At 35.9% G+C, this 23,045-nt stretch overlaps 2 protein-coding genes and 1 long non-coding RNA gene across 3 annotated transcripts; 1 reads left to right on the top strand and 2 right to left on the bottom strand.

The window, feature by feature from the left end:
• LOC109843636 lies at positions 883-1,703 on the top strand. The gene is made up of 2 exons (XR_002247748.1): positions 883-1,088; positions 1,260-1,703. It is a non-coding gene; the product is annotated as an uncharacterized LOC109843636 (long non-coding RNA).
• On the bottom strand, positions 3,976-19,023 carry LOC109841136 (signal peptidase complex subunit 3B-like). The gene is made up of 6 exons (XM_020410007.1): positions 18,827-19,023; positions 17,806-17,853; positions 13,688-13,750; positions 7,333-7,386; positions 4,949-5,035; positions 3,976-4,343 (listed from the first exon to the last, which is right to left on the bottom strand). The coding sequence occupies exons 1-6, from the start codon at positions 18,950-18,952 to the stop codon at positions 4,218-4,220; spliced, it is 504 nt and encodes a 167-aa protein (XP_020265596.1). The 5' UTR covers positions 18,953-19,023; the 3' UTR covers positions 3,976-4,217.
• LOC109843761 lies at positions 21,873-22,577 on the bottom strand. The gene is made up of 2 exons (XM_020412718.1): positions 22,160-22,577; positions 21,873-22,064 (listed from the first exon to the last, which is right to left on the bottom strand). The coding sequence occupies exons 1-2, from the start codon at positions 22,565-22,567 to the stop codon at positions 21,963-21,965; spliced, it is 510 nt and encodes a 169-aa protein (XP_020268307.1). The 5' UTR covers positions 22,568-22,577; the 3' UTR covers positions 21,873-21,962.

Below are 23,045 nucleotides of genomic sequence, written 5' to 3' on the forward strand. Positions count from 1 at the left end.
GGTCACTAATCCGTGATTAAGTTGACTCTAAACATACGGGACTAGTAGTCCCGTATGTTTTCTGAGTCCTGTTTTTCAAAACCGTTTTGCTAAATAATTAGCAAAAACAGACTATTTTACTAATTTTCCTGGAAAATATGAAGGAAGTTGCTTGGTCTTTTAGGGTATAGATAGATAAAAGGAGAGAAATTGAATGCTGGAAAATGAAATTGAATGCAGGAAAATGAAGCATCTAGATAATCAATTTCTTGAAAGAAAAAAAAAGAAGGTGGGAAAATATCACACTTTGTAAAGCTCTACAAACAAACAATTAGGTGCTGTATGGTGAAAGTGGCAAGAAATAATTGGAAAATTCACAGGAAGGATGAAATAAAAAAATTGCCTTACAAGATTTCCATGATTTGGAGAATATAATTGATTGTCACTCAATTAGTACAATGAACCCCACATGGGTACTCCTTTGCTTTATTTATGTTTAGCCTAAGTGGCCTCATCAACCACTACCCCTCCAAACAAAAAGATATGTAATTTTTTTATCAACCATCCTAATAATGCTCATTATTATATACTCTTAAAGCAAATTTAATTATTGTGAAAGAGAACAACACAAATAAGAATTGTTAAAAGAAGGATTACAGTTTAATTTTAGATTAATTAGGCCTATATTCTTCTTGGGATTGATGAGGTCTCAGTTTTTTTTAACCCTAACCCTAAAAGTAGTCTCCCCTCCCTCCCTCTCTCTCTCTCTCTCTCTCTCTCTCTCTCTCTCTCCTCTCTCTCCACCCCCCCACCCCCACCCCACCCACCCCACCCACCCCTCTCCTTCTCATCTATAAATAAGCCTCTCTATCCTCTTCTGCTTATTAAGCTAGCCTACTATTCTCTTAGCTCTATAGCTTTCTATATTTCTTCTTCTTCTTCTTCTCAAAGCTTCATAAATGGTTCTCTTTGTATTTTTCCACAGCTTTCTTGAACTGCATAGAAAAGGGCTTCAATTGCCGAAGGCTGCCAATTTTGCGGTTCAATAAAGCTGTGGGAAATTACAGAGGGAGACTAAATTGACCGAGCACGATTATATGCATCTTGTGGTATGTTTAATTTTAATTCCTTATCATTTTACTTTAGCTTAATTACTTCTTATATGTTCTTATTCTTGTCTGCAAGTTCATAAATGGTGATCTCTTTGTATTTTTCCATAGCTTTCTTGAACAGCTAGCATAAGAAATACTTGAATTAATTGCTGGTTTATCAATTTGCAGTTCAATAAAGCTGAGGGAAATTACAGGGAGACACTAAAGTTAAGTACAATTATGCATCTTGTGGTATGTTTAACTTAAATTTCATGTCTATATCACATATATATAATTATTCTCATATATAATTCTCATAACTCTCTCTCTCTCTCTCTCTCTCTCTCTCTCTCTCTCTCTCTCTCTCTCTCTCTCTCACACACAGCACACACACAAGCCACACACGTACACAGACAATTGTGTGGTGAGAAAGAGAACATAATTCAGAATTTCGTTTCCTTCGCATTAGTATTTTTAACAATTTTCAGATTTGTGGCTATTTTTACGTTTTGTTCTGTCTTTTTTCATGTTAAATATAATTCTTATATTAACCCCTTTTTCAATTTTGCTCTTGCTAAGTGTTATAGCTAGACATAATTATGCTTATTCTTCCGAAAAAGAAAAAGAAAAAAAGAAAAAGAAGAGGAAAACTGTGATGAGGGAATTATTTTAATCACATGGATCTCCCCGTATCATTTCCAATCATGATGGAGAATTTCCAATCATGCATCACTCTCTTTTTCTCCCCCCTTCTTTTAATCATGACTGTACTCATAATTGATGATTGATGTGAATTTCAGTTATAACCCCTTTAGGTCAGTCCCAAAATACAAACATGGTAACAAATCACATTTACAGAAAATTCTCGCTTATAAAAGTAAATATTTGATATGAGTAGGTATCTTCAGATTTTATTTACTTTTTTTTTTCTAGTAAAGTAGCATCATCAGTTTTTTTTTAAGAAAAATCAATTGCCGAGCATTATTAATCAGCTAGACATCATTTCATGTGAATGAACATTTCCCTATATCTTTTACTTTGCTTTTTGTTTTGGCAGGATTAAAGAGCCATTTCTCCATTGATATATCATGATTTACTGTAAATATTTGGTTATTGGTGTCAAACATCTTACTCTTTTTATGAGTTTATTCCCAGGTATATACAGGGGGTTATATGCTACTGCTTGTAGTAGTTTCTTTTGAACTTTAGTACATACTCTTGGTTGGGAGTATGAACTATTTTTTGTAACAATCAGTTATATTTTAATTTAGCTGGCTGGAATACCTTTGAGGTGTTCCATCCTTTTTCTAAAAAAAAAAGATTTACTGCCAATAATCTTTGAGCATATATAGAATGTGTATATAATTGCCAGATCTTATACATTTGGGTCAACTGATGTAAAATGTTTCGAATGAACCTTTTGCTCACGTAATACCTCTAAATTCTAAGTCCTTGTCCTTGATTTTATATCTTCAACTGATGCTCCTTTTCTTTTCTTGATGAGTAGATTACAAATTAATTTACCCAAAGTTAGCATCAAAATTTGGCATCTGAGCTAATTGCTCGACACGAACAATCAAAAGAGTGTTATTACTGGTCACTCAGGCTTCGTGCCCGTTGCGACTGGGTTCGAATCCCCGCTACCGCATTCACCTGGCTCCTGTGGGTTTCGTGCCCGTTGCGACTGGGTTCGAATCCCCGCTACCGCATTCACCTGGCTCCTGTGGGTTTAAGGGTGGGGACAGGATCCCGGGGTTTATCCCCGCTACCGCATTCACCTGGCTCCTGTGGGTTTAAGGGTGGGGACAGGATCCCGGGGTTTTACTGATCACTCAGGCTCAGCCCGTTGTATGCTCACCAGGTCGCGTCCTTGTGGTCCACTGCCTGTTCGCCCACACTGTGAGGATGAGCCCCTGGTAGCAAGGGTAGCTCCTTGCAAAAAATTGGGGACCACGGGGAATCGATCAAGAGCCGCTGGCGGGACTCCCAAAGGGAGTAAAATTAAGCTGGGGTGACCAGGTTTCCCTTGCCAGCAAAAAAAAAAAAAAGAGTGTTATTAGGAACTATATAAATTTAGTTTTTTTTATTGTATGCATGTGTGCATATATAGTATCAAAGAGATCCGCAATTCCCGCCGAAATAATTAAGTCTGTAAATAAATTAAGCGATAAGGTTGATTAATGTTTGGTGATAAAATGTAACCGACTGATAAAACTTAAATTGTTGTGAAAATGACGCCTAAACAATTCAGGACTTCCAAGGGTTTTGGGAGCAGAGATGGAAGCTAAGCACCGACCCATTGAACGGTAAAAAGCTTTACATTGTATTATTACGATGACTTTGAACAATTGACATCAAATTTATCAAATTACAAGCAAATTCTCTATTTCAAAAGACTCGGTTCAAATGTAAGATTCATCAATTACTTGCACCAAGGTAAAACACAATTAGGCTTGTTCAGACGGGGGAAAAACATCACTTGGTGGAATAAACACAATAAGAAAAGAACAAACAGATACTAATACAAAAATTGGGCAGAGTGGACAATTTACCTCCATAACTTAGCTACCAAGGGATGTCTAGTGACGAAGCACATAATACTAGTCAAATACGATGAATGGATCTCATCGCTCTCATCTCTTCGTGAAACTAATCTCATTTTGACAAATTAATTGATAGATCAACATAAAAGAGTAGCAAGGCAATCGCATGGAGCTAAGCTTGCCTAAAAAAGCCTCAGCAAAACTTCAGCGGAGACCGGACCATTTGATGTACTGCATTCCCTAATTGCCATTTTCCTCAACACTTGTAATCCCCAGTTTTTTCTTAGCAGTTCTCAGTCTACTCATTGATGATGTTGTCACGCCGAAAGTTAAAATGTAAGAAGCTAAAGAAACACGCATCATCGACGAGAACAAAAAATCGAGTACCACATTAGAAATAATCCCACGACGAGAGAGAAACCATTACATCAAGGAGAATAACAAAAATCATTCTATCAAGGGAAACATCCCATACAAAATCTGAAATTTAACGCAACCTCCTTAGCTTGAATGACCTTTACCCTTTTGTTTCTGTTACAGTTTAATTCTACATGGCGCATTCTATAATTTAGGGGCACAAATCACGGCAAGAGAGGACCGAGCACTATCTGTAGTTCTCAGGTAAGTGATACCCAGTCATCACAATTTTATCAGCAAACATTTTTCCAGTCTTGGGCATGACATGCCAATGCAGTGTCAGGTTGAACTCCTTGCCTCGAAGATTGTTTCCCTATAAGATGAAAACAATAGCGAATTACTGGAATAGATGTCACAGTTTTCACCAACAGAAAAATATAGAACAAATTATTCACATTGGCATAATAGTTTTCATCCACATTCCCCTTCCATTCTTTCTTTGTTCAATGATGGGAGAAAAAGGTGATGGACTGAAGTATCATAGAAAGATCCTCCATTTTTTCGTCATGAAATTGTGGAAAGTCCCTGATTCAAGACTTGCAATAATCCAAGAAGAAAAGACAAGACAAGGAACATCCAACAAACATTCAATTCTTTTTAGTCTGTCAAAAAGGGTGTTGTCTCATTGAAATCCTTTACTGGGGGACAAGATCACTGACAACTGCATTTCTTATGACGAGGATTCTTCTTTTTTTTACAACAATCTTCTAACAATATGCACAACTGAATTGCAAATATTACCCATTTGAGTAATTTGACATCGAATATAAAAATTGAAGGTATAAATAAGAGAAACCAAAACAGTGCTTGTTTTAACCTTCAATTCGGACAGTATTAGTACATAAAACGATAAAATCTGGTGTTGTGATATGAAAAGGTTCAGTTAAATAAAACTAAGTGGATGGATAAGTAACTTGCCTGATCAATCAAGCGATACTTGTTTGTTGTGTGTATCCGAAACTTTGCATGCTCTTTTGATGGTATGATGCCATCCCAAAGTGAAACCTGCCAAGTGTTTGACACAAGATAATCAGAACTGAATGCTTGAAATATTTATTAATCCATGAAATACAACCTTTTGCTTTTAATAATACTAGTAGGCAGTACCATTAAAAACTAGATCTCAATCAATCAGAAAAGAGAGAATACAGAGGATAAACACAACACACGTATCCTTATCACATCAAGAACAAGCTTCATTGAACTATAGACACACATCAGTTCTCAGGACTGATTTATAGTATCTTTCTTGGGTTCTACTATTTAATATACTCCACAATCTAGAGAAGACTTCTGCGGGGTAAATACATTATTTGGCAACTTGATCAAGGCCATTCGTTTGCTCAACTTAAGAGAGGCACAGCAAACAACAATCCAGAATCATAATAGACAAGACAAGAGAAGGATTTTACCGAGAAGTGGAGTATTTGATAGTTCACTCACCCACTACTAGTATCTCTACAATTTTCGAAGAACTACCCACTATTGATTGGTATACATTGGAAAAATGGAGCAACATGGAATCCTAGCATTCCAGCACTGCATGCCCCGGTTTGACCAGCCAAAAGCAGATTTGTCACTTTGTCATGTATGAGAAGATGGTAATACAGTTATACCAATATGAACTGCGGTCCCTTTAAACCACCACCTGCAAATTGGCAGTGTCTTTAAAAAACCAAGTCGACCTACCATATCTCTTGTCAACTGCCCAATCATCACAAATTTTAGCAGGGTAAATATCAGAAAACCCCCCTTAACTTTGTATGATTATCACCCCCCCCCCCCCCTAAAATTCAAAATTTCAGTAAACCCCTTAAGTACAGGGATTATCACAAACCAACCTCCCCCCAACCCTTTTAACTTTCAAATTTTATCAAAAACCCCGTTTAATTTTGAGATTTTAGCAGAAACCCCCCAATTTAGGGGGATTTTCTGATAAATTCTCAAAGTTGAAGGGGTTTTTTAACAACCCCTAAACTTAAGGAGGGTTTTATGATATTCTGAAAGCTAAGGTTTTTTTTTGACATTTTGAAAGTTAAGGGGGGTTTTCTGATAATCATCCAAAGTTAAGGGATTTTTATAATATTTAGCCTTTTCAGCATGTACACAGTTTTCCATCTATTTTAATATTTAACCAGTGTTCTTGGCCTATTGGACAAGTTCGTTTTCTTTGTATGAGATCGTTATCCCACTATCTCACTTTCTTTGGGAAGCCTTCATTACTGGAGAATGGAAGTGCAAGAATTTGGGAACTTAAATCCTCAAGAATTGGAAAGATGGTTTTGGATACATTAGTGGGAATACCCAGATCAATGACATTCTGGCAAAGAAGAGAGTATAAGAGCTTGTGCTATGTTATAAGATTCAATCAATGACTAACACCATCAAAGCAACACACTATCTTACCCTCATTCATCTGATAATGCCTGAAAAAAAGGTCAGTTGAAAGTCGGTGTTGCTCTTAATGCATGAAGTTCTTTACAGATCAAGAATGCACTATGTTTTATTTCTATCCCCAAAAATGGAAAAAAGAACAGACAACCACCACCACCCTCACTTTCTACATCTTAGTTCACCATGTGGGGGATGGGGGTTGAGGGCAACACTTTGGCCATAGTATAAGACAAATAAGAGCCATGCAAAACTTGCAAAAATAACTTTCAATATCATTCACTTACTGTTAAAGTTCACAAATTTGGCCAATATCATGTTTGGTAAGGGTCTACTTATTACTTATTTTTAACTTAAAAGTAAGAAAAAGATAAGTTGGGGTTCTCTAACTTATTTTTTGGCCACTGACAAGTTGATTTACTTTTTGATGTTAAGAGACTATTTTACCCCCTAAAAAATAAGTAAAAATAAGTAATAAGTAACTAGTAAGGAATTATAAAATAAGTACTAGCCAAACATGCCCTAACTATTAAATCAAAACATGAGCTCAATGGAGGAAATAGATTGTCATAATTAAACTGCTTTTTTTGCTTCTTTTGATGAGATGCAACTCACTGTTCATATTTTGGTTATATTTGATATAACATCACTATTATAAAATGATAACACATGATATTTAGTAATGTCACAGGCAAATTAGTTTATTTCTTCTTTAAGTTAGTATGTTTTCTAAGCACCATTGCTCTTATCCATATTCAGCAAGGAAAATTAGAACTGGCAAGCATAATGAAGGTCAGAAGTCTTAAAGTAAGCATTTAAAAGAGGACAAAAATAACACACAATTAATGGATGACTATGAGCTCAATCAAACAAAACGAATAGAACTATCAACAGAACAAGATAAAAGTAACCTGATTCAAGGCATTTTGTGGAGTCTCATATTCAGCAGCAACAAAGACAAAGACCTGTGCGATGTTAGAATAACAAAAACATGAGAGAAATACGAAACAAAGAGAAATACCTTTAGAATGTCAGGATGACAATTTGAGATAAACAGCAAAGTAAATCCCAAAATACCAAACCAATATCAAAGAAAAATGGCAAAAATGAGGAAATTACTCAGAATCATGCGCCCTTCTCACGAAAACATAATTAATGAAATATAAGTGGCAAATGAGGAAAACAGAAAAGTGACGCCTTCACACCTTGATGAATTGGAGTTTGTACAAATAGTTTTGTCTCTTCATTCATAAGTTCCCAATTGTCAGGCATTTTGCACGTTGGTGCATTGGTGGGGTTTCACGAGGCACCCACACTGCAAACTAATGATTAAGATATTCTACATGATAAAGTGAGAGGACTATATGTAACTTAACATATGTTGTCGTTCCTATTAAAGGTTAATTCTTTTGGCATTTTACATGCTACCGCTTTTACTTGATAAATTTTGGAATATGCAATTTGACATTGTATGTCACACAGACAACTCATAACAAAGAAGGGTACTCTATTACATGTCCCCACTGTACCAGAGCACAACATGCAACCCAGTCCTGTATCATCTACATTAGTTTTTTGAAGTCCCCGAACCCAGGCACAACCTTAAAAGAATAGGTTCTAAGGCAGAGGATCTGAACCTAACTGATAAGAATTAAACTATTTAACAAAAGATGTACTCATTTTATGGAACAGTGGGTATAATTTATTAGGGAAAAATGCTTCCAGCCCCCAAAACCAAAAGAAACATGCTTCCACCCCCCAAGACTTTTTCAACGGGCTCTTTGCCCCCAAAAACTTGCGCGATTTTCTTCTAGCCCCCAAAACACCCCCCACGTGATATGTTGTTTAAAACCAACATAAATATTCCCAAAATACCCTTTGTTTCCTTTTTTTATTTGTGCAGAGGAGAGAGCTGGACCCCGCCACCTCCCCCCACCTGGACCCCGCCAAGACACCGCCCACGTCCGCTCCCCCGCCGCGGCGCCGTTTCCCACCGCCTCGGCACCGTCCCCGTCGGCAAGGCCAGCGTATTCGTCGCGACATCAGCCGTCCACAGATCCGACGCGATCGAGGCGTGCCGGTTTGTGATCGAACGAGGTGAAGGCGTCGGTGTCGATCTGGAAGAAGGAGGTTTACGAGAACAGGGAGTTTTGGAAGGAGAACATGGAGTTCTTTTGTGTGGCCATGCTAAATGGTAATAGGCAAAGCTAAATGGTAATAGGCAAAGCAGTACTTTTCTGTGTTCAAACTTCATTGACAAAAGTCTCTAATCTTAAAGTGTTAAATGACAAAAGTCTCTAATCTTACGAATTTGGGTTCACAGAGCATTTTCCCTAATTTTAATGAAATTTTCAAAAGCCAAGCGATTTACGTGTTGGTTGTTAAGGTTACAGGTTGCTTGTTAAGGTTACGCGTTGGTTGTTAAGGTTATACGCGTCGGTTGTTAAGGTTACGGGTTGCTTGTTAAGGTTATACGTTGGTTATTAAGGTTACAGGTTGCTTGTTAAGGTTACGGTTAACATTAACAAGCAACCTGTAACCTTAACAAGCAACCCGTAACCTTAACAAGCAACGCGTATAACCTTAACAACCGACGCGTATAACCTTAACAACCGACGCGTATAACCTTAATAACCAACGCGTAACCTTAACAACCAACGCGTAACCTTAACAAGCAACCCGTAACCTTAACAAGCAACCCGTAACATTCACAATCAACGTGTATAACCTTAACAATCAACGCGTAACATTAACAACCAACGCGCAACCTTAACAACAAACACGTAAATCGCTTGGCTTTTGAAAATTTCATTAACAAGCAACGCGTAACCTTAACAAGCAACCCGTAACCTTAACAATCAACGTGTAACTTTAACAAGCAACCCGTAACCTTAACAACCAACACGTAAATCACTTGACTTTTGAAAATTTCATTAAAATTATGGGAAAACACTTCCTGCAAATAATATCAGCTCTAAGTTCGTTAATTTTCCAGTAAACCCATAGGAAAGCAAACACAAACTCCTTTTGTCCTAGTAAAATCATGCCTTCTATTGTTTATTTGTTTATCGGTGTATACTGTAATCATTTTGGATCAATTATTTATTTTTGAGCATGAACTATGGACGAATGATATAACATACAAGGAAGTTCATTATCCAGCTTTTCTATATTCGTAGTATTTCCCTTGCTCGTGGTGGATGTGTGGCCATGCTAAATGGTAATAGGCAAAGCAGAAGTACTTTTCTGTGTTCAAACTTCATTGACAAAAGTCTCTAATCGTAAAGTGTTAAATGACAAAAGTCTCTAATCTTACGAATTTGGGTTCACAGAGCATTTTCCCTAATTTTAATGAAATTTTCAAAAGCCAAGTGATTTACGTGTTGGTTGTTAAGGTTAGCGTTGGTTGTTAAGGTTATACGCGTCGGTTGTTAAGGTTACGGGTTGCTTGTTAAGGTTCTACGTTGGTTATTAAGGTTACAGGTTGCTTGTTAAGGTTACGGTTAACATTAACAAGCAACCCGTAACCTTAACAAGCAACGCGTATAACCTTAACAACCGACGCGTATAACCTTAACAACCAACGCTAACCTTAACAACCAACACGTAAATCGCTTGGCTTTTGAAAATTTCATTAACAAGCAACGCGTAACCTTAACAAGCAACCCGTAACCTTAACAATCAACGCGTAACTTTAACAAGCAACCCGTAAACTTAACAACCAACACGTAAATCACTTGACTTTTGAAAATTTCATTAAAATTATGGGAAAACACTTCCTGCAAATAATATCAGCTCTAAGTTCGTTAATTTTCCAGTAAACCCATAGGAAAGCAAACACAAACTCCTTTTGTCCTAGTAAAATCATGCCTTCTATTGCTTATTTGTTTATCGGTGTATACTGTAATCATTTTGGATCAATTATTTATTTTTGAGCATGAACTATGGACGAATGATATAACATACAAGGAAGTTCATTATCTAGCTTTTCTATATTCGTAGTATTTCCCTTGCTTGTGGTGGATGTGTGGCCATGCTAAATGGTAATAGGCAAAGCAGAAGTACTTTTCTGTGTTCAAACTTCATTGACAAAAGTCTCTAATCGTAAAGTGTTAAATGACAAAAGTCTCTAATCTTACGGATTTGGGTTCACGGAGCATTTTTCCCTAATTTTAACATCGCTTTGATGTTTTCTAAACATCAAAGCGATGGGAGGGGGGATTGGGATGGGAAATCCGACGGCAGCTACAATCACGCACGTGCTTACTAATAAGAGGAAGTTTCCCTTCACCGACGGGGCGGAGGATCTGTTGGTGGTGTCCCTGGGGAGCTCCAAGGCGCTGAATCTTTGTTGCGGGGAGGTTAAATTGGCAGCGAAGGTTGCGAGGATCGCCGGCGAAGAAACGATCAACGCGGTGGATCAATCGGCAGCGAAGGTTGGTTTTGGGGGCGGCGACGACGGCGGAGGAGGCGATGATGGTAGGAGGAGGGTGGCGGCAGCGGCGGGTGGAGAGGTGGGGGAAGGAGGAGGGAGAGCAGAGGGCCGGATTGCATGGTTAGAGAGAAAGAGAGAATGGGTAGAATGGGTATTATAGTCTTTACCTGTGTAAAATTCTTGGGCTTTGTGTTTTGGGGGCTCAGTGAATAATTAGTTTACTTTTGGGGGCAAAGAGCCCGTTGAAAAAGTCTTGGGGGTGGGAGACATGTTTCTTTTTGTTTTGGGGGCTGGAAGCATTTTTCCCAATTTATTATCATATAGACAAGCATTAGGCTGTGGCAAATTACATAACTTACATCCCCTAATCTGGAAGCATGAAGAAAATACCATATACCACAATTGCCAGTTAGAAATTTTGGCCATTAGAATCCCAGTGAAAGTTCAAAAAAGTAGAAACATGAAGAAAATAGAAAAAATGAAAAATGAAGATAATAGAGAAAATGAGATATCTTTTAACCTCTGGTGATACCATCTGCAAGAAACCTAAAACAATTATCTTAATTGATAAATATTGTCAGGCTTGTTCATGTGCAATGAAGTTCCAAGAGCATCATTAGTCCCGTATCAGGAAAGAAAATAGGAAACTAAAATCCTGATCAGAACTACATAGATTATGAATTGTGATGATTGTGATGGAGAATGTTTACAAGTGCCACAATGCCATCAATTGAAAGTATGGAGATAAATAGGATGGTATTGAAGATTGTGAGCCTTCACTCATTCCGCCGATGCAAAGGCAAAGCAATAGAACATCCATAAACTACATGTCCTGATTCAAAGGAACATTGAATTAAGATAGATGTATCATGTACTTAGAGATAGTGCATAGATACACTTGATCTTTTAATGACTTCATCGGCGAAAAGTGAACAAAAGCCCATCATTTAGCAAGATTTGAATCTAATTACAATGTCCATCGGAGCTTTCAGGTACTATCATGTTCTTTTTGCATGTGGATTGATCTATTTATTTGAACATAATATGAAATTTGCACAACACGCCGAAATCTATTAGATTAATTTTACACGATATGATATGGCTTTAGAAATGTACTTCGCTACATTTTTTTTTTCAGAGACACTCTGCTCTCTACAAACATTTCTCATAACTTCTTCTCTGCATCCTTCTCCACTCATTCCTTTGTTTCTTTAATCCTTTAACCTTTTTTTTCAAACGTTTATACATGCATTCAAGAGATATCAACTAGTAGACACCTTTAAATCATATTTACCTCTGTCAGCTGCAGCCTTTTACGACTGGAAAGCTAGGCTCTATCTTAGTCATGGAACTTCATCAAAGCATTTGGAACCAAATATTGCATATTTTGTGATATGCTGATTCAGATTTGAACTGTTGAAATAAAGGTCTAATTGCTAGGTTTTTACCTCGGTAATTAGTCTCTTTCTTACTCATGGTCATGGAACTTCACCAAAAGATCTGACATCAAAACTTGCATGTTTTATTATTTCCTTATGAATTAAGTAGGATTATTTATTATATGTTCATATTTCTATTTTCTGCTGCTAACATCAGTATGGTCGGCTTGTGGTGATATGTTCCTAAATCACTCTCTTCTATATTGTGTCTCTTGTTGACTTCATATTAGTGTGTGCATCCTTATTCTTGTGGATTTCCTCTTACTTCTGACTCAACATATTTGTTATCACCCATTTAGGAATATTCTGGCCAACCTATCCCGCATGTTTACATTTAATCAAGTTACTTCTCCTTCTAGAGAAAAGCAAGCAAAGAGCTATTGCCAGTCGTTGCCCATTATTATATTCTAAGAAGCATGGTTATGAACAAAAATGCAACACAAACAACAAGTTGGTCGCATGGAATTCATGTCAAAATTAGCCACTGGCTCATAGTGAATAGACGTTAAATTTAATTTTGAAGCATGTAAGTTTTCCTCAGAATTACATATAAACTTTAAAGAGAAGGCAAACACATACATATAGTCATGCCTGTGCACATATGTAAGCATGCTTTTGTATGTAAACATGCACATAAACAGGTCAATAATAGAATCAAACATGTTATCATGTGCTGAAAAAAGTTTTTTTTAATGATTTTGTAGAGGGGATGCATGTTAGCTCTTTATTTTCATAGAAAAATATTTAACGTGTCTCAATGCTCACCTTGAAACATATTCTAGATTATAATTATCCAAGTTGCTACTCTTTGACATTCTTTTTCACTAAAATATAGTCTTTAAATGTAAGTAAAAGCAAATGTTTCAAGTCTCTATCTGTAATCAGTATGTGTCGAGTGTTTAGGAAGCATTACAACTGCGAGTGCGGCCAAAAGAGCCCAAAAAGTGTCTAACAGCTTATCACAACTTATGGATAGGTTTGAAAAAGTGTTTGACACGTGCTTGACAAGTGCCCAATAAACATTGGTATTTTAGATGCACTTGACATGTGCCAAACATAGAAACGGGTTCCATGACAGAAATGTCTGTGCTGCATGAATGTTACTTGTTGAAGTTTGTGTTGCCAATTCAATCTGTTCAAAGGCAATTTTGCATAGTGGCATAAAAATTTCATAATGCTTGGGTATGTATTATGTAAATTGGGAGAGATAAAATGATAGCCCACAAACCAACTACTAGGCTTCTCATAGAAGAATACTAGTAATATATATCCAAACATAGAAAATGCATCACAAAATTGAACCAGCGCCACATGACTACTGCGACAGAAACAAATGTATAAAGTGCAGAAAGAAATAAATGAAGTCTGAGTGTAATATTCATGGATAGCTACCTGTTTTGTGTTCCAGGTGAACATGGATTGCAGATCTGCTGATATGTTCAACGTCAGACTGACCTAAGGAGTGAAAGAGACGTAAATTTAGAATCAAAAATAAAAACTAAAAATAAAAAATAAACGAATAAAGCTAATAGTTGCTGTCATAAACATGAAAAAGGAATATCGATAAGTAGTACAATAATTCAAACATAAAAATTCAGCACCCTTAATATTATTGAATTAGACATAATGAAAGGGGAAAATGTTGATAATTGGAGCGTACAAAACTCCTGATCTAGTCGAGATTGGCAACCAATACACTGAAAGCAAGTTTATAGTTGGCTTTGAATATAATCATACATAATGAAATTAAAAGACCATCGAGGAATAATCAATCTTGATTTATTCCATCACGTAGCAGTACGAATGTGTAAAACCTACATTTTAAGTTTTAACTAATGAAAAATAAATTAATGCATACTTATCTCTTAATTTAAGTGTTGAGTATTTCAGATAGTATATGAATGTCAATTGTTCGTGAGCTACACAAATGTAAAATCAATCTTGGAGCAAAACTACAAAGCAAGCAAGCAAAGAAAAGTTCAACACCAAGAGAACGGACATGGAGCTTTGGAATCTCAGATGGAGGAGAAGCCAAATAAGTCTCATGTGTCACCAGTCATAGGTAACATTTGGTTTGCAAATAGTAAAGTAGAAAAGATCATGACACTAACATCATATCCTTTATAATCCTTGTTCTGTATCTTTCCACAGATCTTTCCATAGATCTTCCTACGAATCTTTCCTATGGCAAATTTGTCTTCCCGACAGATTTACAAAAACTGTCTCTTCATTCAAATTTACGATCAGCTTCTGAATCTGAATTTTTATTCAAAAAACTGAAACCTACATGGGATTACAACAGCTCTTTGAATAAACAATTTGGTTTTGATGGTTGTTTTTCATCCCACAACCATTTAGTCCCCTAATTCTTTTTGACAAAGTTGAAATGTTAACCTTGTCTCGTCTACATTATATCTTCATCAAAAGGGAAAAATCATCACGTTGTTTGATCTAGTTTATTGCTTCTCTCATCGGCCCATAAATCCCCTTATTAATAATACCCTATGTTGCATTAGTACGGTACAAGACACAACAAATTTGCAAAAGGTACGGTACGGGGACACGGTTATATAAATATTTATATACACATAATATTGTATATAAATATTATAAATTGGAATTAATAACTTATTTGAGGACAAGGATGAGAACGAAATTCCTATAACATTTTTATGTTTCTTTTATTATGTTGGATTATAAATTTGAAAATCACTAGTTTTTGAACTAGACATCCAAACACCCTTCAAAATCATAACTCAGAACTTGACCTATGTTCAACGAGTTTCAAGAAGTGGATGTAAAATGTAGGATATATGTCCAAAAAAATGTACGACAAGTATTTTAAATTAAAACATGTATTGTATAATTGTGCACATGCCCGAATAAATGCATGCATATATGCAAGGACTGTCCAAGGAGTTCAGGTAGGGACATGGGTACTGGTACGTGTTGGGTACAAGTACGACTTCAGATTAGAAGTACCTAGGTAACATAGATAATACCTTACCCCTTTAGAGTATTATATTTCAAATGAGTTTTGATGCTGTCATCACCCTTGACTTTAGTTCTCTCATCGTCAGTATATAATCTTGCATCCTTGGAATATTTTATCCTAAAGTTATTTTATATTTAAAAATTAAAAGTGAGAGCTTTGTATGTGAACACAAATAACAATGAGCTAACCTTTATAAACAACATTATTCTTTTAAGTTCAATACTTCCACGTTGGCGGCTATGGCTACTAACGCATGAGATTATAGTCGATTTCCAAATCTACATTCAGCGACATACCACATTTTATCTCTAACAAAGATTAGCTTGCTCCTTACCTTGGTAAAATCTCTCTCACATGCTTGAAGTTTTGTTGGACTGTTTGGCTATTTATAGTTATTCCCACATGATCATTTTGATCATTCCAACCATCTACACTTGAAAAGTTTATTGCATAAGCCTATCAACTCTATTCTATTCTCAAAGCAATCATCTTCCTACACCAAATCCTTTTAAGTGTCACAAATGACATCTTACCTTAAGAGTAGGAATCTATTAGAGCCTCAAAGTGCAATCAAGAAAGCTTGCTATTGTATTGAGTGTAACTTGAGTTCTCATACGTTGTATTAAGAGAACATCTGGAAGTTCCCTTTATAAGGTGTGAACTCTTCGGGTGTGAAAAGTGGTGAAGTTCTACTAGCTTAGGATTGTCCAGTTAGGCGATGAGTGTGTTGTAATCTTGGAACTTCAAGTAGAATGTTCTTCTATAGTGAAGTTGAAAAAATTCACAGTTGAGGGACTAGATAGTTGGATCTAGCCTAGTTGATAGACGAACCACCTTATATGTATTGTGTATGCTCCATGTGTTGATTACTCAATCAGTATGCTATTCGAAGAGTATCCTGGAACTATCCTGTTATAATTCCAGAATTGTCTCATTGAGAATTTTCTTGAAACTTTCCACCAGTACCACAAAAGATCCATCTTTCTCGTTCTCATTAACCCTTCTTATCCATTTGTCCAGCTATCTCTTCATAGAAACCATCTTTAAACATCCATCTTTCTCGTTCTCATTAACCCTTCTTATCCATTTGTCCATCTATCTCTTCATAGAAACCATCTTTAAACGTAACCTATTCATTGTATCTTTGAAAAAAAAAATCTTTATTACCCTATTCACCCCCTCTAAGGTTCTTCTTCAACAATAATACTTGGAGAAATATTATTAGTGTCATTAAAATCAACATAAATAGATTTCTCCACAGTAAAGGTACTTGAGATAAGAAATGATATATTGCTAAAGACAAAAAAGAGCAATCAACTATAATCCCATGTGTGAGCAGCAACAACTACCAACATAGAAAAGATAAACTCAAGAGAATAAAATATTATTCATAAAATTTGGGTCATTATTCTTTTTGTTCATAAAATTTGAAACTTGGAAAAGAATAGCTCCAGCTAGACAGTTTATCATCTGTTTTTGCAAAATTAGAAATCTTGAATCCCACTCAGATCTACTATTGCTTCGACAGCGATTTAATATGCCAGCTTGCCGAAGGAGCAACACATAATTCTAGAAATTTGAACGACCGCCAGAAAAACTTTATCCTGAAGCATGGATGAAATCAAAATATGTATAAATTGTCCCTCTACCCAACTATCATGAAATAGGCTAATCTATGTATTCTTTTGTGACAACTTGTCTACCTATCAAATTACTTTACTTGTATATCATTAACCATCACCAAATTTCTTGAGCACTCTCCTTTTGCATTCTCAACATATTGTCCCTCTATTCAAACATTATCAAATGGGCTAATTAATGTGTTCTTTTGAAACAACCAATTCCTTTTCGTATTCATCAAATTACTCTTATCCCATGACCCACCACAAAATTTCGTAAACATTATCCTTTTGCATTGTCAAGAACATGTAATTTTCTACTTTGATAACAATTAACTGATTCAATTACAGATCCTTGTAGGTCTTTCATCAGCAACTTATTTTATATATTTTGTGGTTTTATGGGAACATCATTCCATTTGATTTTTTTGGCTTACTCTGTACATCAAAATCATTTACCATAATTATACCATCACCTAAACACTTTCCTATACAAGATTTGGAGGGTAACTTTTGGTTGCATGAGCTTAAGCATAAACCAAACTGGTATGCTTGTATGCATGCATGCTAGTCAAAAGTGTGTTTTCATCTTTAGCGAAGTAACAGCAATATGGTTGCACATCCTCAAGATCTACTTGCATTAATTGTCAGAAGAAACGTCTAACAAGTGAATTAAGTTTGACTACTGGTTCTGTACTAATTGTGCTAGTTATCTCCCAAAAAACAGAGAATCACAAAGCACAATTGTGGCTTAACAATTTTATATTACAAACACTGCATTACATTGTATAACTCTTCAATTTCTCACTGTAAGATGATCACTTAACTGCATAACTAACTCACCAGATACGTAAAGTGCTTGAAATATGCAAACGCTAAAACATAAAGAGAATAACCTCATCATTTCCATTAGGTTGCTTTTGGAACCAATTTATATTCAAAACCTGCACCAAAACAAACATTCAGAAAACATCACTGACTAATCTAAAAATAGAACAATCAAATATAGGAACCTTAAGAGTATCAACACTAATGCATAATTAAGCCAGAAGGAGGTTGGCATATTTCATACAAGCTCTGGAAGAATTACAACTCCAGGTGTTCTATAAATGAAAAGGAAAGAAGCAAATATTGTGTAGTAAACAATTTTAATGGTCATCAAATTGCTTTTCTTTTTTAAGATCATCGAGCCACAACACCACCATAATGCATTTATAATTAACAACACCACATTTATTTAATCTTAAGGTTTTCAAAAACCATTAAATAGTAAAAAAAGTAGTAAACCAATTGTTTGCAAGAAAAAGATAACCTGGCCCAGCTCAGCGAAATGTTATGATAATTATGTGTGCAAGCAAAAAAAGGGTCTCCAGGATATACTGAACTTAAAAGTCACAAGGGTGAAGAAATAAATAAAATCCTTGCAACGTAGCACAAATGAACAAGGGACGACAGCACAAGGTATAAGGCAAGAACAAGGGAGGTAATCTACAAGGTATAAAATTGAAAAAAAATGCAACATTATGAAACAACATAAATGCATCATAATAGTACACTTGGTAGGAGACTACGCTGCAATTAAAGGCGAAGCCTTTGTTCCGAGGGCCAAAACAACACAGTGGCCATTACCATAACAAGAGAACACAGCGAATGACATAGCAATGGAATGAACAGACTCGGATCTATTAGCTTGAAGCGAATGAGATAGCTAAATAATTAACCAACAAACGCATAGACTGCAAGTACGCCAAATTTGCAAAATCAAATTCCAATCTTTCAAAAACCCTAGAAACTCAGAAAACCCTTTACTTCCTCACGCCCAGCATTGACCGATCCGTCGAACATCGTTCAGATTCCCACAATCCGTCAGAAAAAGACCCTAACCAGAACAAAATCTAGGGTTTAGGATCGAAGTACCTGCACATCAGCAGTGGGGTTGGGAGCGTTGAAGTTGTCAGAGAGTGAGGCGAATCCACACATCACCGCGAGAATCGTCAACGCGAACGTCACCAGCGCGTTCGCGCGGTAACCAACTGAATGCATCTTCTTCCTTCGGCTCTCTCTCTCTCTCTCTCTCTCTCTCTCTGAATTTTTTTTTTTTTTTTTTTAGTCAGAGAGAGAAAGGTAGCGAGATCTCGTTGGAAAAGGATTTTATTGGGACTTTTGACCGTTTTGGAAGAAATGGGTCCGATGTGGGGTCTAGTTTTAGGTACGTGGCGCGTGCCTATTGGTTGTCGTCAGTGACGGAGAGTCAACCAAGGGACGTGCGCGGAGATGAACCTGGATTTTGTATGGTAAATGGGCTGGGCCGACTCCAGAACCGGCATTCTAGCTTTTATTGCTGATTCGGACAAAATAGAAATTAAATATTGATCCAGTTTAGCATAAGAATCCAATACATCAATATTTTTATAAGGCTAAATACCCATATTGGTATTATAATTCAACCCCATTTTCCAAGAAGGTATTTTAAATAAAAAAATCGGCGTTAAGGCATTTTAATTGATTAAAATTACCAATTAGGTCCTTTTTTCTCGTCGGCGATCACTTTTCCGGCGAGAACTCGTCACGTGCGTGGCACGTGATGACTTAATCTGTATAAATACCCATATTGGTATTTTAATTTAACCCCATTTGCCAAGAAGGTATTTTAAATAAAAAATCGGCATTAAAGCATTTTAATTGAAGGTATTTTAAATAAAAAATCGGCATTAAAGCATTTTAATTGATTAAAATTACCAATTAGGTCTTTTTCTCGTCGGCGACCACTTTTCCGGTGAGAACTCGTCACGTGTGTGGCATGTGATGACTTAATCTGTGTTTTAGCTGATGATGTGGCTCGGTTTGCGGATGTGACTTGGTTTTAGCTGTTGATGTGGCTCAATCACAATTTAAGTCCAAAACGAACCAACCTGAACCCTAAAAATTTCAAAACAAAGATCAAACTTCCACGCATTCACTCCAGATCTCAGATCCAACTCAATTATCTTACCTTTACCGCTAATAGAAGCAGCCAAAACCCCCGATTCCAGGAACTTCTAGAAGAAAACGCCATGGGAATTCGGAGAGACCGAGAGAGGAGAGTGAGAAGACGAAGATCACTGCAGACTAGATTGCCGCCGGCGCGGCCATGGATCGATGCAAGAGAAAGAGGTTCTATTTATACGGTAATTTCTCCACGAATTTTTCGCTAATTTTTTTACCAATTTTAGAAATAGGGGATTTTAAAATGCATCGACTCTTATTCTTCCTGCCACTACCACGTCAGAAAACCGGTTGAATTAAAATGCACGTGACCAGTTCTTGCCGGAAAAGTGATCGCCGACAAGCAAAAAGACCTAATTGGTAATTTTAATCAATTAAAATGTCTTAATGCCGATTTTTTATTTAAAATACCTTCTTGGCAAATTGAGTTGAATTAAAATACCAATATGGGTATTTATACAGATTAAGTCATCACGTGTCACGCACGTGACGAGTTCTCGTCGGAAAAGTGGTCGCCGACGAGAAAAAGGACCTAATTGGTAATTTTAATCAATTAAAATGCCTTAACGCCGATTTTTTTATTTAAAATATCTTCTTGGCAAATGAGGTTGAACTAAAATACCAATATGGGTATTTAGCCATTTTTATAATGTTTAAATAAAAATTGTATCAAATCTAATAATTTAATTTTATAGATTTAAATTCAAAATGAATATGACTTATTTATAGTAATAAAATAAAAAATTAAATTATTTTGATATTTGACCCCGCGAATTGAACGTGCACAAAAACTAGTAGAAATTAAATCTCTTAGGCTTTGTTTGGAAAAGGGTTAAGGAAGAGGGATTAAGGAGAAGTGTTAACTTAGTTAATCTATTGTGAAGGGTTAAAAATATTCTAATTCCGTTTGGATTCGCTAGTTAAGACAAGAGGTTAAGACTTTTGTGTTTGGCAAATAAAGAAGGGATAATGTGATTAATCTCATTAATTTTTTTAAAAATACCACTTTCGCCCTTACTGAAAATTTATAACTAATTGCCTCATTAATATTTATTTCGCGTTGTTTATCTTCTGATCAATTTCAAAGATTTGAAGCGCGAATATGTAATTCAGTTGAGACACCTGGGATAAAACTTTTTTTTTTAAATAACGCTAAAATGACAATTTGGTATTATTCAATACATGATTGTTCAGAAGGTAAATTAAAATAAATTATCATTTCAGATTATTTCAGCTGCTAAAGAAAGATAATGAGCTAACAAAACATTATATGGCTTCTTCTCTATCAATAAACCTGGCAAAAAAAATGATTATAAGTTTTGCTCATATAAAATTATAAGTTTTGCTCATATAAAGATAGTAAAAAGACATAATTCAACCTCCTTATACTTCAATATTCGACAACTACATATTTTTATTATTCCAAAGCTGTAAAGCAACCCTGTTGCGAAGCTGCTCACCCCTTAAACTTTCATCTGCACCAACCATGTATTGGGGGTCTTCTTCCTACTCCACCTCATCTTCATCCACATTCATCTCTAATCCATTGAGCATATTAAAGTATTTATCATTTCCCTGACGCCTTGCAATAAAATTATGAAGAACACAACAAGCTACAACGATTTTGACTTGAGTTTTATAAGGAAATGGAGCAACAACTTTTAAAATTTTGAATCTTTGCTTTAAAATTCCCCATGCTTTTTCCACTACATTACGTAGTTGTGCATGTCTATGATTATATTTGTCTTTAGTATCTCGATAGGCTCTGGTGGTCCTGTTTGCAAAATCTCCAAAATGATAACGTGATCCACGATATGGGGTGATAAATTTTGAAGTATTAGCATATTCTGAGTCAACTAAGTAAAAGTGATCTGCATATTTAAAATTATCTGACTTTAATGGCAATTGATTTTTTTTTAAAAAGAGAAGGAAAAATATTAAAATTTACCTTCAGGAACATTAAGTTTACCATCTTCCAGTGTTGCACGGAGTACTGACATATCAGATGCTGATCCCTCCCATCCAGCAGCCACATAAAGAAAAGTATGATCAAAGGAGCACGCTGCCATTACATTTTGAGATATGAAATTCTTTCGATTACGATACCTGTTGTGTTTTTTTTCTTCACAATTACAGGAATATGAGATCCATCAATTGCTCCCAATGCTTTCTGCAAATATAAAAATATATAAGGTTCTAATGTATAGAAACATACACACATACATATTAAAAAAGATTTGAAAAAATATATGCATTTAGCTCTACCTTGAAATATGGGAAGAAATTGGGATTCTCTCGAATCTTAGGATGAACGTCTACGTCAGCCGTTGGAAGCTGGATATAATCTTGTTTCAAAGATAAAATAGCATTAAGCACGTTATTATAATGCCTGCTAATAGTCTCTCCTGAATGTTGAAATATCTCAGCTAATACTCGATTTGAAAGGCCATGTGAAATTCCGTAGAGAAATATACAAAGTTGTTCATTGCAGCTTAAATATCTAGTTGGCCTTAAAGCATTCTTCTCAATTAGAACATTTTTAAGCAAAAGAATTGCCTCAGAACTCATTCGAAAACAAGAATATGAACGATCAGGATGTCCAGCCAACATATCTTCTACAAGCATATGACCAGAGAATGGTCTAGTTCGACATGGTCGAGGAACCTGCTTCATCACATTTGATTGATGATATCAGATGCTGATCCCTCCCATCCAGCAGCCACATAAAGAAAAGTATGATCAAAGGAGCACGCTGCCATTACATTTTGAGATATGAAATTCTTTCGATTACGATACCTGTTGTGTTTTTTTTCTTCATAATTACAGGAATATGAGATCCATCAATTGCTCCCAATGCTTTCTGCAAATATAAAAATGTATAAGGTTCTAATGTATAGAAAACATACACACAGACACATTAAAAAACTAGCAGAAAGGAGATGCGCACTATCACCGAGTGTGGTTTCCATCGGCACAAAATATATTAGAAAGATTCGATGTCTTTTAGCAGAAAACGAGCAGCTTCGTTATAATTTCATCGAGTGTGAGCACTTTATTGCATTAACCACCACTGAAGTATCCATTTCAAACACCCCTTCACAAAAAAAAAAAAAAAACGAAGTTTTAGAGCAAAAATTAATGCGAATGAAAA

Source organism: Asparagus officinalis, chromosome 5 (genome assembly GCF_001876935.1).
Source record: "Asparagus officinalis chromosome 5, Aspof.V1, whole genome shotgun sequence".
In the NCBI taxonomy this organism is placed as follows: domain Eukaryota; kingdom Viridiplantae; phylum Streptophyta; class Magnoliopsida; order Asparagales; family Asparagaceae; genus Asparagus; species Asparagus officinalis.

What these genes read in the sequence shown, in the direction of transcription:
- LOC109841136 (XM_020410007.1), bottom strand. Translation starts at nt 18,952, where the DNA reads ATGCATTCAGTTGGTTACCGCGCGAACGCGCTGGTGACGTTCGCGTTG. An exon ending in ACCCCACTGCTGATGTGCAG is followed by an intron (nt 17,854 to 18,826) that starts GTACTTCGATCC and finishes GTTTTGGTGCAG; the next exon opens with GTTTTGAATATAAATTGGTT. An exon ending in CACAAAATGCCTTGAATCAG is followed by an intron (nt 5,036 to 7,332) that starts GTTACTTTTATC and finishes AACACTTGGCAG; the next exon opens with GTTTCACTTTGGGATGGCAT.
- LOC109843761 (XM_020412718.1), bottom strand. Translation starts at nt 22,567, where the DNA reads ATGAAGCAGGTTCCTCGACCATGTCGAACTAGACCATTCTCTGGTCAT. An exon ending in ATTTCTTCCCATATTTCAAG is followed by an intron (nt 22,065 to 22,159) that starts GTAGAGCTAAAT and finishes TTATATTTGCAG; the next exon opens with AAAGCATTGGGAGCAATTGA.